Source organism: Lynx canadensis, chromosome A1, assembly GCF_007474595.2.
Source record: "Lynx canadensis isolate LIC74 chromosome A1, mLynCan4.pri.v2, whole genome shotgun sequence".
Lineage (NCBI taxonomy): Eukaryota > Metazoa > Chordata > Mammalia > Carnivora > Felidae > Lynx > Lynx canadensis.
The window spans coordinates 105,870,333-105,882,628 of NC_044303.2; the positions used below are offsets into that span (position 1 = coordinate 105,870,333).

The 12,296-nt window shown below is 40.1% G+C and overlaps 1 protein-coding gene across 1 annotated transcript in view; it reads right to left on the reverse strand.

Moving 5' to 3' along the window:
* FBN2 (fibrillin 2) overlaps positions 1-12,296 on the reverse strand; it is a 255,055-nt gene that overhangs the window by 75,281 nt on the left and 167,478 nt on the right. The window contains exons 20-25 of the mRNA XM_030317707.2: positions 11,745-11,864; positions 6,961-7,098; positions 6,327-6,377; positions 5,747-5,872; positions 1,947-2,174; positions 1,290-1,415 (exon numbers count right to left, since the gene is read on the reverse strand). Of these exons, the coding sequence (XP_030173567.2) occupies positions 1,290-1,415; positions 1,947-2,174; positions 5,747-5,872; positions 6,327-6,377; positions 6,961-7,098; positions 11,745-11,864 (789 nt within the window). The remainder of the gene's footprint in view (positions 1-1,289; positions 1,416-1,946; positions 2,175-5,746; positions 5,873-6,326; positions 6,378-6,960; positions 7,099-11,744; positions 11,865-12,296) is intronic.

Below are 12,296 nucleotides of genomic sequence, written 5' to 3' on the forward strand. Positions count from 1 at the left end.
GGAAAGCAAAAGGAAAGGGGGCAATTCCCTGCAGAGAGAGGGGGGAGCCTGCTGACCAGGGCTGGAGCAGGAGCAGCGGAGGGGAAGGAACAGGGAGGAGTGGAAAACTGTGGAAGAGGCAATGTCACTTCCACAGAGAGGTGCCTGCAGGAAGGGTTGTGGCCACAGGAGTGGATGTCCAGGGAGAAGAAAGGCAGTGAGCAGGCATCTGAGAGAGTGTGTGGACCAGAAGAGGTTCAGAAGTGGAGCAGAGAAGGGCTGGTCGGTGAAGCATCCGACTCTTAATTTCAGCTCAGGTCATGACCTCAAGGTGGTGGGATCCAGCCCCACGTCAGGCTCTGTGCTGACAGCACAAAGCCAGCTTGGGATTCTCTCTCTCCTTCTCTTTCTTCCCCTTCCTCTCTACCTTTCTCTCTCTCTCTTTCCCTCTCAAAAATAAATAAATAAACTTAAAAAAAAGAAGTAGAGCAGAGACTCAGAGGCATGAGAGGTGAACAGTGTCACTGAGACCTGTTGAAGGCAGATGCGTGAGGTACAGGCAGGTCTCCACAGACCAGCCACCTGAGCACCAAGCAGGAAAACCATGTGCGGGCGAGGAGCTGGGCAGCAGGGGAGGCAGACAGTTGGGAAATGCGCCAGGGTGGTCTAGGTGGGGTGGGGACTTAGGGACTCCAGTACCTTGTGCAACACGAAGTGAGGAAGGAGTCACAAGCACGTTTCAGTGGAGATCATGAAGCAGCGACAAGGGTGAGGACAGCAGAGAAGGAAACATTCCCAGGAGAATATGAATAAAGAGGCTTTTGAAAATAAGATTTTGGACGTCTATTTCAAGAGTTCGGAATAATTTATTTAATGTGATAGAAAAATTTGGATTTTCTCATCTTTTCAAACTAAAGGGAGCAGATATCAATAGGGATATGGATGGCAACTGGATAGTAATTACTAAGAAAACTCTTTAAAGATGAGGAAAATAAGTTACAACAGCTCTATTCAAAACGTTAACATTTTTAAATAGATAGTACATATCATTTATATAATTGTTGATTGCTACAGTCTTCAGTCTTCATTATTCTGACAATCAAATTTTTATGTTTTTCTTGAGGTAAGACAAAATAGCGTTTTCATGCTACTTACTGTGTAGCTCTTACAAGACCTTGTTTGGAGAAGTGATTTAAGAGCAGAGGGAAAAAAACAAAAAACACAACATGGACTTTTGAAGGCAGGACTTTCCAACCGAGCAAAAGAAAGAGAGCAAGTGTTTGCCAAATACAACACAAGAGCAGACTCACCTGTGCAGTTTCTTTCCTCCACGTCCAGAGCAAAGCCACTGTTACAACGGCACTTGAAACTCCCAATGGTATTTCTGCACTTTCCATAGGTGCACATCCCAGGAAAAGCTTTGCATTCATTGATATCTAAAAGCGGGACAAAGCAGGAATGTTGAGCCGGCTGATACTAAAAGAATGGGTTCACCAGTTAAAGCTGAACATCTATCACAATGGAAAGTAACGTACCCAACTAAAAAAAGGGGGCTCAAAATTTTTGGCGATCACGTGGATGCCACACAGAACGTTTCAAAAGTGAAAAAGATTCTGCATTTGAAGAGTTCTGACCTCTTCCTTTCTGACCAATTGTCTGGTAAGGTTAAGGGGGTTTAGGGAACATTTCACTACACCAGGGCCCCATCTAGTCAGGCTGTGCTAAGGACAGCAGAGGTGCGTGTGCAAAGATGTAGGAAATGTGAGATTAGTGGCATGTTTTACATCTTTACTTCAATACCAGCCTATATAGGTGATTTATATTCTGGGGCCATAAGGCAGGCCACAGATCACGTTTAACAAAGAAAATGGAAGTGGCAAATCATATGCTTAAAGCAAAACCAATTCTGAGAGCATGCGGGATGTGAGCTTCAAGTGTAGGAAGATCAACGTGACCCTGACGGTTACCTTTGTAAAATGGCCGCCCCGTAAGAACGTCCCCTCTGTTGGCAAAGCCGGGCCCCCGGGGGCACAGGGTCTCATACTCCTTGGTGCCAGGTTTGGGGCATTCCTCACACTCGGTGCCCCAAGCTGCGCCAACTGCACAGCAGCAGGCATCCATGCGGAACTTTCCAGGAACAGGATGGACACACTCATCTTCATCCCACTTCAAGTAACACTGCTCCATGCGGATGTCTACATGGCAAATGAAATCACAGTTTGAGACTAAGGTGTCACATTCATCGATGGTTCATAAACTGAGTTTTTGCTTGGCACCTGGCATGATGCCAAGCTCTGGAGATACAATCATGGATGAGAGACAGGGTCCCTGACCTCCTGGAATGGATTTTGTAATGCATAGTCATTTAAAGAGAACAAAGGTGGGTTTTTCAGGAAGGAAAGGTTCCCTTGTGACATGACTCCTTCATATCATCACCCATGATCCCTTTTTTGTATTGCTCATTTGAGAAAGAATAAGATAATTTGAATGACAGATTCTTCTTGTTCACTAAATTGCTTACAGTGGCTTGTGACCAGCTGTCATGTCCTAATCAGAAACAATAAATGATCAACCGTTATCTATGTGCCAAATTGGGACAAGTACTATAACAGCTTTACAAAGGAAAAAAAAATATTTTTGCATTTCAAGTTACTTTTTTTTTTCCTGGTCAAATTTACCTTTTGTATCATGGTTTTTGTCCTGCATTATGTAAATCTGCCCTAGTAAGGGGCTAAATTATTTGCTTAAATGTCAAATTTTCCCTTTAATCTTGAAACATACCAGGACCTTAGATCAACCAAGAGTCACAAGATAAGATAAATTAGCATGGTGTGTAAATCACACATTTATCTATTAGTCAACAGAGTTGTTGGTCAAACTACAGTCAAACATTTGGCTATATGGATAATGAATACTTGGCTAAATATGGATAATGAGATCAAAAAGGTTTTCCTTAATCACATAGTATGTTTTATTTGATATTGGCATTTCAAGGTATTAAATCCTTTCCTAAACCTCACAACTGTTTAACAGAGAATAAGAGATCCCTAATGGAAATATAAATATAAAGAAATAAATATGTTTACTATTTTAGTTCCTGTCAATACTGGGTCTTTCAAGTGCTCAAGCAAAGGTTTAGCAACCTCCTTTAGCTTATAGTTACAAACATTTCCAAGGATGGTAATTACAAAGTCCTATTTTTAAAGAAATAAATCACTGTGGTAAATTTTCATTTTGACTTGGTAGACTGACTAGAGGAATTCAGAATAGGGGATTCTGACTTCTATATCCGCACCAACACCAATTCCAAAGCCATGATCTCTGGTAGTGTGAGGTACAACAGTAATCCATAGAGTCTCATGACCTCCAGGCATCCAGGCGCTGTTCTCAGTCGTAGCCAACCCCATCTAATACTGTTGCCAGGGCAGTAAGGATCTTAACACGATATGTAAGTTTTATTTAGGTACCCTGAGAACTATGGACTGAGTCAAACTGTTTCTGAGGTCATTGAAGTAATTTGCTCAAGAAGCAAGATTAGCTAAAAAAAAAAAAATAAAATAAATAAAAAGCATTTGAACTTAATATGTGAAAAGTTATGAGAGGCTGGCAGAGTAATCCCGTGTCTTTGCTACACAGATCCATATCAATATCTGCCTCAGGAATCAAAACACTGTACATTGGCCACATCTGGCCTGGGAATGTTTTTACTGACTGGCAGAGAAATTAGAATATGCATTTGGAAACTTTGGGATAGTATATGCTCTCTATCTAGAGTTTGCAGCGGTCCTCAAGACTCCTATTATCACCTCACTCATTGAAGTTACCCACCTAGCGCCTGAAAGTATTCAAATTTGGAACCCTGATTTAGATCAGTTTCTATCAAAGTGGTTTTCCTCTACTTTCGTTCTCAGGATATTTTACATTTTCAAATGTTAGTCTCTTCTTGAAACTTCCTCATGTCCGGAGCCACAGTGCATTTTTGTAGAATAGTTCAAGTAGTGCCAAAAACATTTAACCCAAGTGCGAGAATGAAGACTTCAATGCATCCTTTTAGAATATTATAAAAGGTTTGATTTTGAATAATATTATTGGGAACATACTTTGTTGAGTGATAGTTTACAATTACTAATGTATCTCTTCAGGTATAGAATTCTTTGGTTACTGAAAGCAATTTGATATATTAGTAATTCGACCAATACTGACACTGTTATTTGGCATCTTCAAAAGATACTTTCTTAGATAATTTAACAATAAAAATCTGAAAAGAATTTTCCTTTATTATTGGACTTTGGATATTATCATTTCTAACCAGTTCCGTATGATTTTATAGTCATACTTTGTAGCCTAATTTAAATATACTATTAAAATTAACTTAAAATGAAATCTGTGTCAATTATAATAACTAATCTGTATGATGTTGCAAACAGTTTTTACTACTAATTTAAAAAATCACCGATACATTTAAATACCTTAGGGGCACCTGGGTGGCTCAGTCAGTTGAGCTTCCTCCTCTTGATTTCAGCTCAGGTCATGATTCCAAGGTCATGAGATCAAGCCCCACGTTGGTTCCGCACTAAATGTGGAGCCTGCTTAAGATTCTCTGTTCCTTTCTCTCTCTCTCTCTCTTTCTCCCCCTTTGCCCTCCCCCACTTGCTTGTTCTCTAAAATTAAAAAAATAAAATAAATAAAAATAAATACCTTAAAGATATCTGACTATAACACTATCAATGCTCATGCATTGTGTACAAGCTTAAATTACAAATATAAACCTATAAATAAAAACCTATAAACCTATATAAGCTTATATAAACCTATAAGCCTATGAATAAAAAGTTATTTTAGAAAATAAAAACTTACTGTTCTATAGCATGTTGGGGAATCCCATAATTAAATAAAAAACTGCTTAGATACAATACAGGATTAAGAAAAGTTTCTTTTTCATTAATCAAACTCTGATTCAGGCAAAATGACATTGATAATGATAAGGTCAATTACGTATTTCTGTACTAATGATGTTGAAAGAAAGAGCTTCCTCATTTTAGATTTTTAGAAAATAAAGCATTAGGAAAATTTAAATTCTCAGGTGGTAAAGGAAGGACTAGGATCAGGCAATTTTTTTTGATTAAGTTGATTTATTTTGAGAGAGAGAGAGAGAGAGAGAGCGAGCATAAGTGGGGGAGCGGCAGAGAGACAGGAAGAGAGAATCCCAAGCATGCTCCCAGAGTCCCTGCAGAGCCCGACGTGGGAGGAACTCACAAACCGTAAGATTATGAGCTGAGCCAAGATCAAGGGTCAGTTGCTCAACCAACGGTACCACCCAGGTGCCCTATCTGGCAATGTTTTTAAAAAGAAACAATAACCTTACCCAGGACTTCCTCACTGTCTTCTCTAAGAGTGTAACTTCAATGACCTGATAAACGTTGACTCCAAACACTAGTCTTCAATTTTTCTTGTATGTTCAAAACATAGATAGTTTTCTTACTCCATTGGCCAATGTGAAACACTGACCCTGCCTGAAATACCTGATTAAAGAAACTGACTTTTGAGATAATTGTTGAGCAGTACCAACTTTCTGTATTATACAGGAACCATGTCACTTAAATACAGTCACTTTAAAAATAACGTCTAGTGATTTTCCTTCCAAATATCTCACTTAAGGCCTGTTTCCAGCTATAGACCCAATGGTTTTGAATTGGTCAATGCCCAAGAAATAAGAAAAATTCATCGCTGGTTTCATGCATCAAATCCATGAGGATGTGAGTCTTACCCAGACACACACGGCCAGTTCCATCCAACGTAAGGCCTTCAGGGCACTCACAATGAAAAGATCCTTTGCTATTGACACAGCGTCCATTTGGACAAACGCCAGGAAATACCTCACACTCGTTAACGTCTGCAGGGAAATGAAGCAAGCAGAGGGATAAAAGATGTTAGAAATAGAAAAAGCAGGTGTAGTCTTCCCATATAGCAGATTCAATCTGCAACACAATGTGGATTATTACTTGGCCTGAACAGAAATATTTCACAGTGCAACCACTGGGTTTCCTAGGCACCAGCTGTGAAAATGACCAAGGCCTTGCCCATCCATAAAACAGCCCAGACACACTCCCTTCCCAGCTGTTTTGTGCCTTGACACCTAACGGTGTCCCCATGAAAATTTACCCACCAGCATAAAAGAGGAGAAATGGGGGAACTTTAAGCTGTTTTCCAAGAGTATTATTACAAAGCATTTGTTGATTCATTGTTTTTATTGTACTGAGGTTTTTAAGAATGATAAATCTCTGAAGTGAACGTCAACGTGACATACTGCTCTAAACACTTACAGTATCGTCCAAGTATACACTCACCTTCACAAGAAACACCTTTAATCCTGGCAAAGCCTCTTGGGCAAGCTGTATCTGTGAGAACAACAGAACCTCATTACAAAAGGAAACATAAGTGTTTTAAGTTCAAGAAACAGTATAACGGAATCTAAGTTGAACTGACTAAAAACCAGAAGCTGGGGTTTTAGAGGCCAAGGCTCCAGATGCCCTCCGATCAATTCAGTAGCGTGCGTGACATGGTGGTAATTCCCATCAGTGCTGAGCCACACTGAGATTCTGACAGTTTTCCTACAGTTCAGTCTTGCTTTTACATCCTCAGCTAAATTACAAATAGACAAGTAAAAAGATGTAAGGCAAAGAGACGCCATCCTCTACTTGGGCACATGCAGACACGGATCCTGACGGATACTGACAGTGACTGAGCAGCTAGATTCCAGCTTCCTTGTCGAGGGTGCTCAGAAGGTCTGCTTACAGTCAAGGGATAAACCAAGTACCTATTTCAACAAGTGAATGAATTTCAACAGAAAAGATATAACAGAAAAGGGTCGTGATCTTACGGTCTTCCTCACTATGGAAATACATAGTGAGACAGGTGTCTGGCTATGTGAAGGAGAAGCTCCTGTGACAAGCCCAGAAGGAGCCCTGGACGGCCCCCTACCTAGTTCACACCGTTCACAGGGGCTGCCCCAGGCAGCTCCGAGCGTGGCACAGCATTCAGATTTCAGAGTGGCTCCATTAATGTTCACCTCACAGCGGTTGTCTTGGATGTTGAGCCAACACGTCCCTTTCAGGCTGTCTGAAAAGGAACAGGAAGGAATGGGGAGCTCTCATCTCTGAAGACAATGCAATTCAGTTATATACGACATAGGCAATTTTTACAGTATTTAACAAGAGCATTATTTTAAAAACGTTTCACTGCGTATGTTTCGAACCTATTTATGTGTACATGTATTTTAAATATACTATATTACACGTAAGCCCAGTATTATACCATGTACATCTCATAAGGTATGATAATTTTTGTAATGAAATCTAGTGATACTCCACAAGCGGCCACTGCTGTCTAAGATTTTATGCTGGTATTTACAAACACAGTGCATTACCACGCTAAGATCATTACTTGTGTGAAAAACACTCACAAGATTTATCTCTTATGATAAATGCTCTGATATTTAAGATTTTACCAAATAAAATTCCTTAAATGATTTCCTTCTCTTGTAATCCCCCACCAAACAAACCACACACAATTTACGTTCTAGATCAGAGACACCAGTATTTCTCTAACTGAAGATAATGATTTGATAAATAATTTATTAAAAAATTACAAGATAAAGAAGAAAAGAAACATCACCCAGGACACTACCACTAAGACTCATCAGGGCTAATACCTGATGGATTTTTCTTTCAGGCATTTGCCTAGACATACCATATATGTAGCTTTAACTCTCCTTCAAAGAAGAATGCATGCTGATGGCCAACTATCTGAAGAAAGAGAAGGGACCATATAAAAAGGACGTGTACCCAACCGTCTAGCGGTAACTACTCTTACTTTTTAGTCTGTCTCCATATCACATGTAACTGAGGATCTTCCTTACGTGACTGCTGAATAGCTTATTTTGTAATGGTGACAAGGAATCCAGCAAAGTTGACGGGGCAAATAGGAGTTGGGTAAAATAAATCCTACACGAAGCCTTCCTTACAGCACTGTGGCTCTCAGTTCAGGGTGTGTGACACTGCCAAGGCTCTTGTTCAAATGTGGATTCACAAGTCTGCAGGTGTGCGGCCTAGGAGCCTGAGGAGTTGACAAACTCCTCAGGTGAGTACTACAGTCTGACAGAAACTTAACAGCCTACTGCGGCACACAGCCTCGGAAAACAATAAAGAAAAAAGTATATTCCCATGGTATGTACCTTAAAATTCATTTAATAATACGGGTAAAGCTTTACTGCTAAATACAACAATAAAAATAAAGCATAATGGGAAACAGCGAAAGAGAATTACAGTAAAATTGCAGGTTCGGAAGCCCGGGTGGTTTCTGAGTCCCGACTGAACGCAAGCAAGGTAGGAGTAAGTGCCCTGTTGCCCAAGGCCTCAGGGCGAGAAGTGAAAACAAAGTAAGTAACACAAAAAGGGATGGGGTGCCTTTCTTTGTTGCAAGATTCAGTTTGGGTGGAAAACTGTGTGCAAATGAAAAAAGACTTTCTCATCAAACTGTATCAGGTCTCACATGAATGGCTTTTTATAGGGCTTTTCCCATCTTCATTTATTTACACGTGAAAATAGCCTCTAAGGTAGCTACAATTTGCAGAGGAGAAAACTGAGGCCCGCAGAGGTCAGCTAGTTTACCACAAGGTCACCCGGGTGGTACAGTGTCCACATCACAACTCAAAGTCGCACACAGTCTGATTTCAGAGCCTTCACTTTGTAACACCATGTTTCTTTTGGCTGGCATGGTATCAGCACTCAAAAGTCACAAAATCCACTGATACACATATCCATACATACAGATGCATCTCTTGCTCTGATTGTTTTTGTGTGTGTGTATAGACATACACACATCAGATGTAGTTATGTAGTTGTGTGGTTAGGGGCAGGGTGAGAACTCTGAAAAAAATAAAGCAGGATAAGCAGTCTTGAGGGTGTACGTTGGAAGAAGACTGTTATATTAACAAAGGTCATGAGGGAAGACCTGACCTACAATGTCAACTCTAAGGAAAGACTGTCGGGTGGCAGATAATGAGAAGACAAAGATAAGATAGAGGCTACAGCAATAATCAAGAAGAGAAATAATATGGGCTTGGATGGGTGGGTTGCTGGTGGTAGGTAGTGCTGAGAAAAGGTTGGAATATGGATAAAAGTCAAATATAATCAACAGGATTTGCTGATGGATTCAATGGGTGTTTCAAAGAAAGGCATAAAGATGACTCCAAGGTTTTGCGGGCTGCTGATTGGCAAAATGGAACTGCCATTTGCCGAGACAGAAGTCATTCTGGGAGACACAGGTCCAAGCCAAAAGACAGAAATTACGTTTTGGCCATGTTAAGTTTGAAGCATCTATTGGACATCCAAATGGAGACAGCGTGCAGACAGTTGGAAATATAAGTCTGGAATTAGTGGGGAGGTTGAGGAAGGAGACGAACATGTGAGGGTCAATGTAGAAGCCATTTAAGTGTGAGTGTAGACAGAGAAGCCAGGAGGTCCAAAGACTGACCAGGGTGACACTTTAAGCTGGAGGCCAGGAGGACACAGAAGACACAGGGAACTGAGAAAAAGGGGTCAGAAAAGGGAAAGGAGAAGAGAAGGCCAAAAATCGAAAACTTCTTGAGAAGGGGTGAGAGAAGAGCACTGCTAACAAGATAAGAAAGAAGCAAGGAGCACTTGTTACCAGGGAGACCACTGCTCTTGTCATTGTCATGTCCATGTCACTGAGGACAGCACACAGACATAAGCCAACGATGAGAGAAATTGGTCTGGATCACAAAGAGTCATCCCATGGCTGAGCAGTGTCATCCAGGAAAGATTAATCAAATGTATTGTTCTATTACACTGAATCATTTTCAACCAGAATACAATGAATGGTCTTTTCAAGCAGTTTACGGAACAGTTTATGATTAATTTACACTTAGGGAGTCTGCAGAATATACTCTAAATCTCTCAACATTCTAAGTATCTCACCAGTTTCTATATGCTCTAACTTAATTTTAAATTAGTAATCGTATCAGGGAATTTTTATTCAGTTCTAAATAGAGACATTTGGCTGTAATGAAAAAGCGGTGTGCAGACTGAGCACTGATTAGAGACACTGTCTGTCCTATTACAAATTTTCCTATTTTTTTCTATGTATGTTTTACAACCTATTTCCATTTTAAAGCTAGAATTCTGTTTTCAATAAAAAAAAAACAGATAAAATTATGTCTAAAATTTTAAAATATTAAGTAAATTTCTTTGCGAGCAGCCCTAGGCTGGGATATTCAAGTTTGATCACGTCCCGTAAAAACTCCCAACACACCAGCTGAGAAAAATACGGTGGTGTTTAGTGTCCAACATAATGACTCGGGAGTAAAAAGTCTTTGTTCCTTTTTCATTAATAAATAGAAAGGGAAAAGGCCAAAATAAGAGAAGTCTTCACGATGAAGCAAAAACTAAGGTACTTTTGATGCCCAAGTGGCATACAGGTTTAGTTTTCTGCGACATTAATTAATTCACATTAACTGACAATTAATTGACATTAATTAATGCAGACTTCATTTCCTTTGCACAATAAAATGACTCCATTTCAGCTGGCAACTGTAGCCTAGCAAAAATATTTCTGCCTTTCCGGGATCCGACTCCACCCCTCCCCCAAAGGAATTCTATAAGAAAAAAAGTAGTGCCCCAGGCAGATGGCAGTCTGTTTCCTAATATGGAAAGCGAGCAAGGCTCAAATTTCACCAGCTGTACCTCACGGGGAGCTGAAGAGCTGGCGTTTCCAAAGGGAAGGCTTTCATTGATAATTTTGAACTAGGTCTTTTTTCTTCATGTAACAAACAGGTATTCTAACATCCAGCTCAATGGTATAAGCATCAGACATAATACTGAAAATACTATTGTCTTTCACAAACATTCAACTGAAAATTCATGCTGGCTAGATAACAAAAACTGACAAATTACTTGGCACTGTGTAAAACAAAAATACCTTCCGATCTGGAAATATATATATTTAGTTTACTTTAAAAGTGAATACTAGCTAACCCTGTGAACTGTCCTATGTCTGGCCGACGGGGCCACAGACAGTGAGACAGTTTTCCCTATTACATGTGCTGAATTGCTTCTTGCAATAACAGATCAGACTATCTTGTTTTAAGTATATCCTACCATCATTATCACAAACTGACCTTAAATGTTTTGAGACCTATAAAAAGATACCAGTTTGGAAGTTTCAGCATCTTTCTCCTTAAATTTCCAACAGCAGGAAACGTTATCTTTCCTTCCTTGGGCCTATACATTTACGATTGATGGGGGAAATGAAAAAAATAGTAAATTCCCTCTATTTGTTTAAAGGCCTCCAATTCTTGTCCTATTAACTGAGACCAAATTCTATCACATTATTGTTCTGAATCGTGTTATAAAAAGTATGCAGCAGGGATTTGATTGCCTCGGCTCCTAAGACATTCTAGGGTAGCAAACATAAATCTGTGTGTGGTATGCAAATGCTCATGATCTACAGCATAATGTATCTACTCATGTGACAGGAACACTTCTTGGAAGCTAACAAAATTCAGAAGCCCGCCCGCTTAGGCTATCATGTTTTACTCCGACCCTGATAATGAGAGCAAACAACTCAAGAAACTCCTAATTACTAGCTTCCTGTAATCACGTTCCGTTTTCATCCACAGTAAAGCCTGCGGTCTCTACTTATGTTGGCAGTGAAGCTGAAACACCAGCCCCGTGTATGAATCTTACCAATACAGATCAATCCTGTTGAGCTGAGTTTGCTGCCAGGAGAACATTCACAATTGAAAGATCCAAGGTTGTTCCTGCAGGCCCCATTGACACATGGGTTGCTTTCACATTCATTTATATCTACAATCCAGGAGGAAAAGATTCTGTTAGAACTGCCATGTGTTTCTGGAAAATATTATTCCAACAAGCCATGCTATGCCAGAATGTCTGGTAAACTTGGCTGTTGCAATTTTAATATGGATCTAGGAGGCATAAAGTGAATGGGGAACGGAGACATGAATTTTATAGCATGGATACACGCAGACAGGACTAGGGGCTCAGTAGGACTACAGGAATCAGCCCAGTATTGTGAAAGGATTTAGTACGTTACTTGTCACTCTTTCACTACCACTTTGCACAAATTGGGATTGATTTCCCCCACAATAAGACAGAACTGTCCTGTGGGAAATCTCAATTCTGAATGGATGGAAAACAACCATATTCCTGGGTACAATATGCTGGGCACAAACAAAGGTTGACTGTTTCTGTCATTTGTGGCTCTGGGAGGTTTTA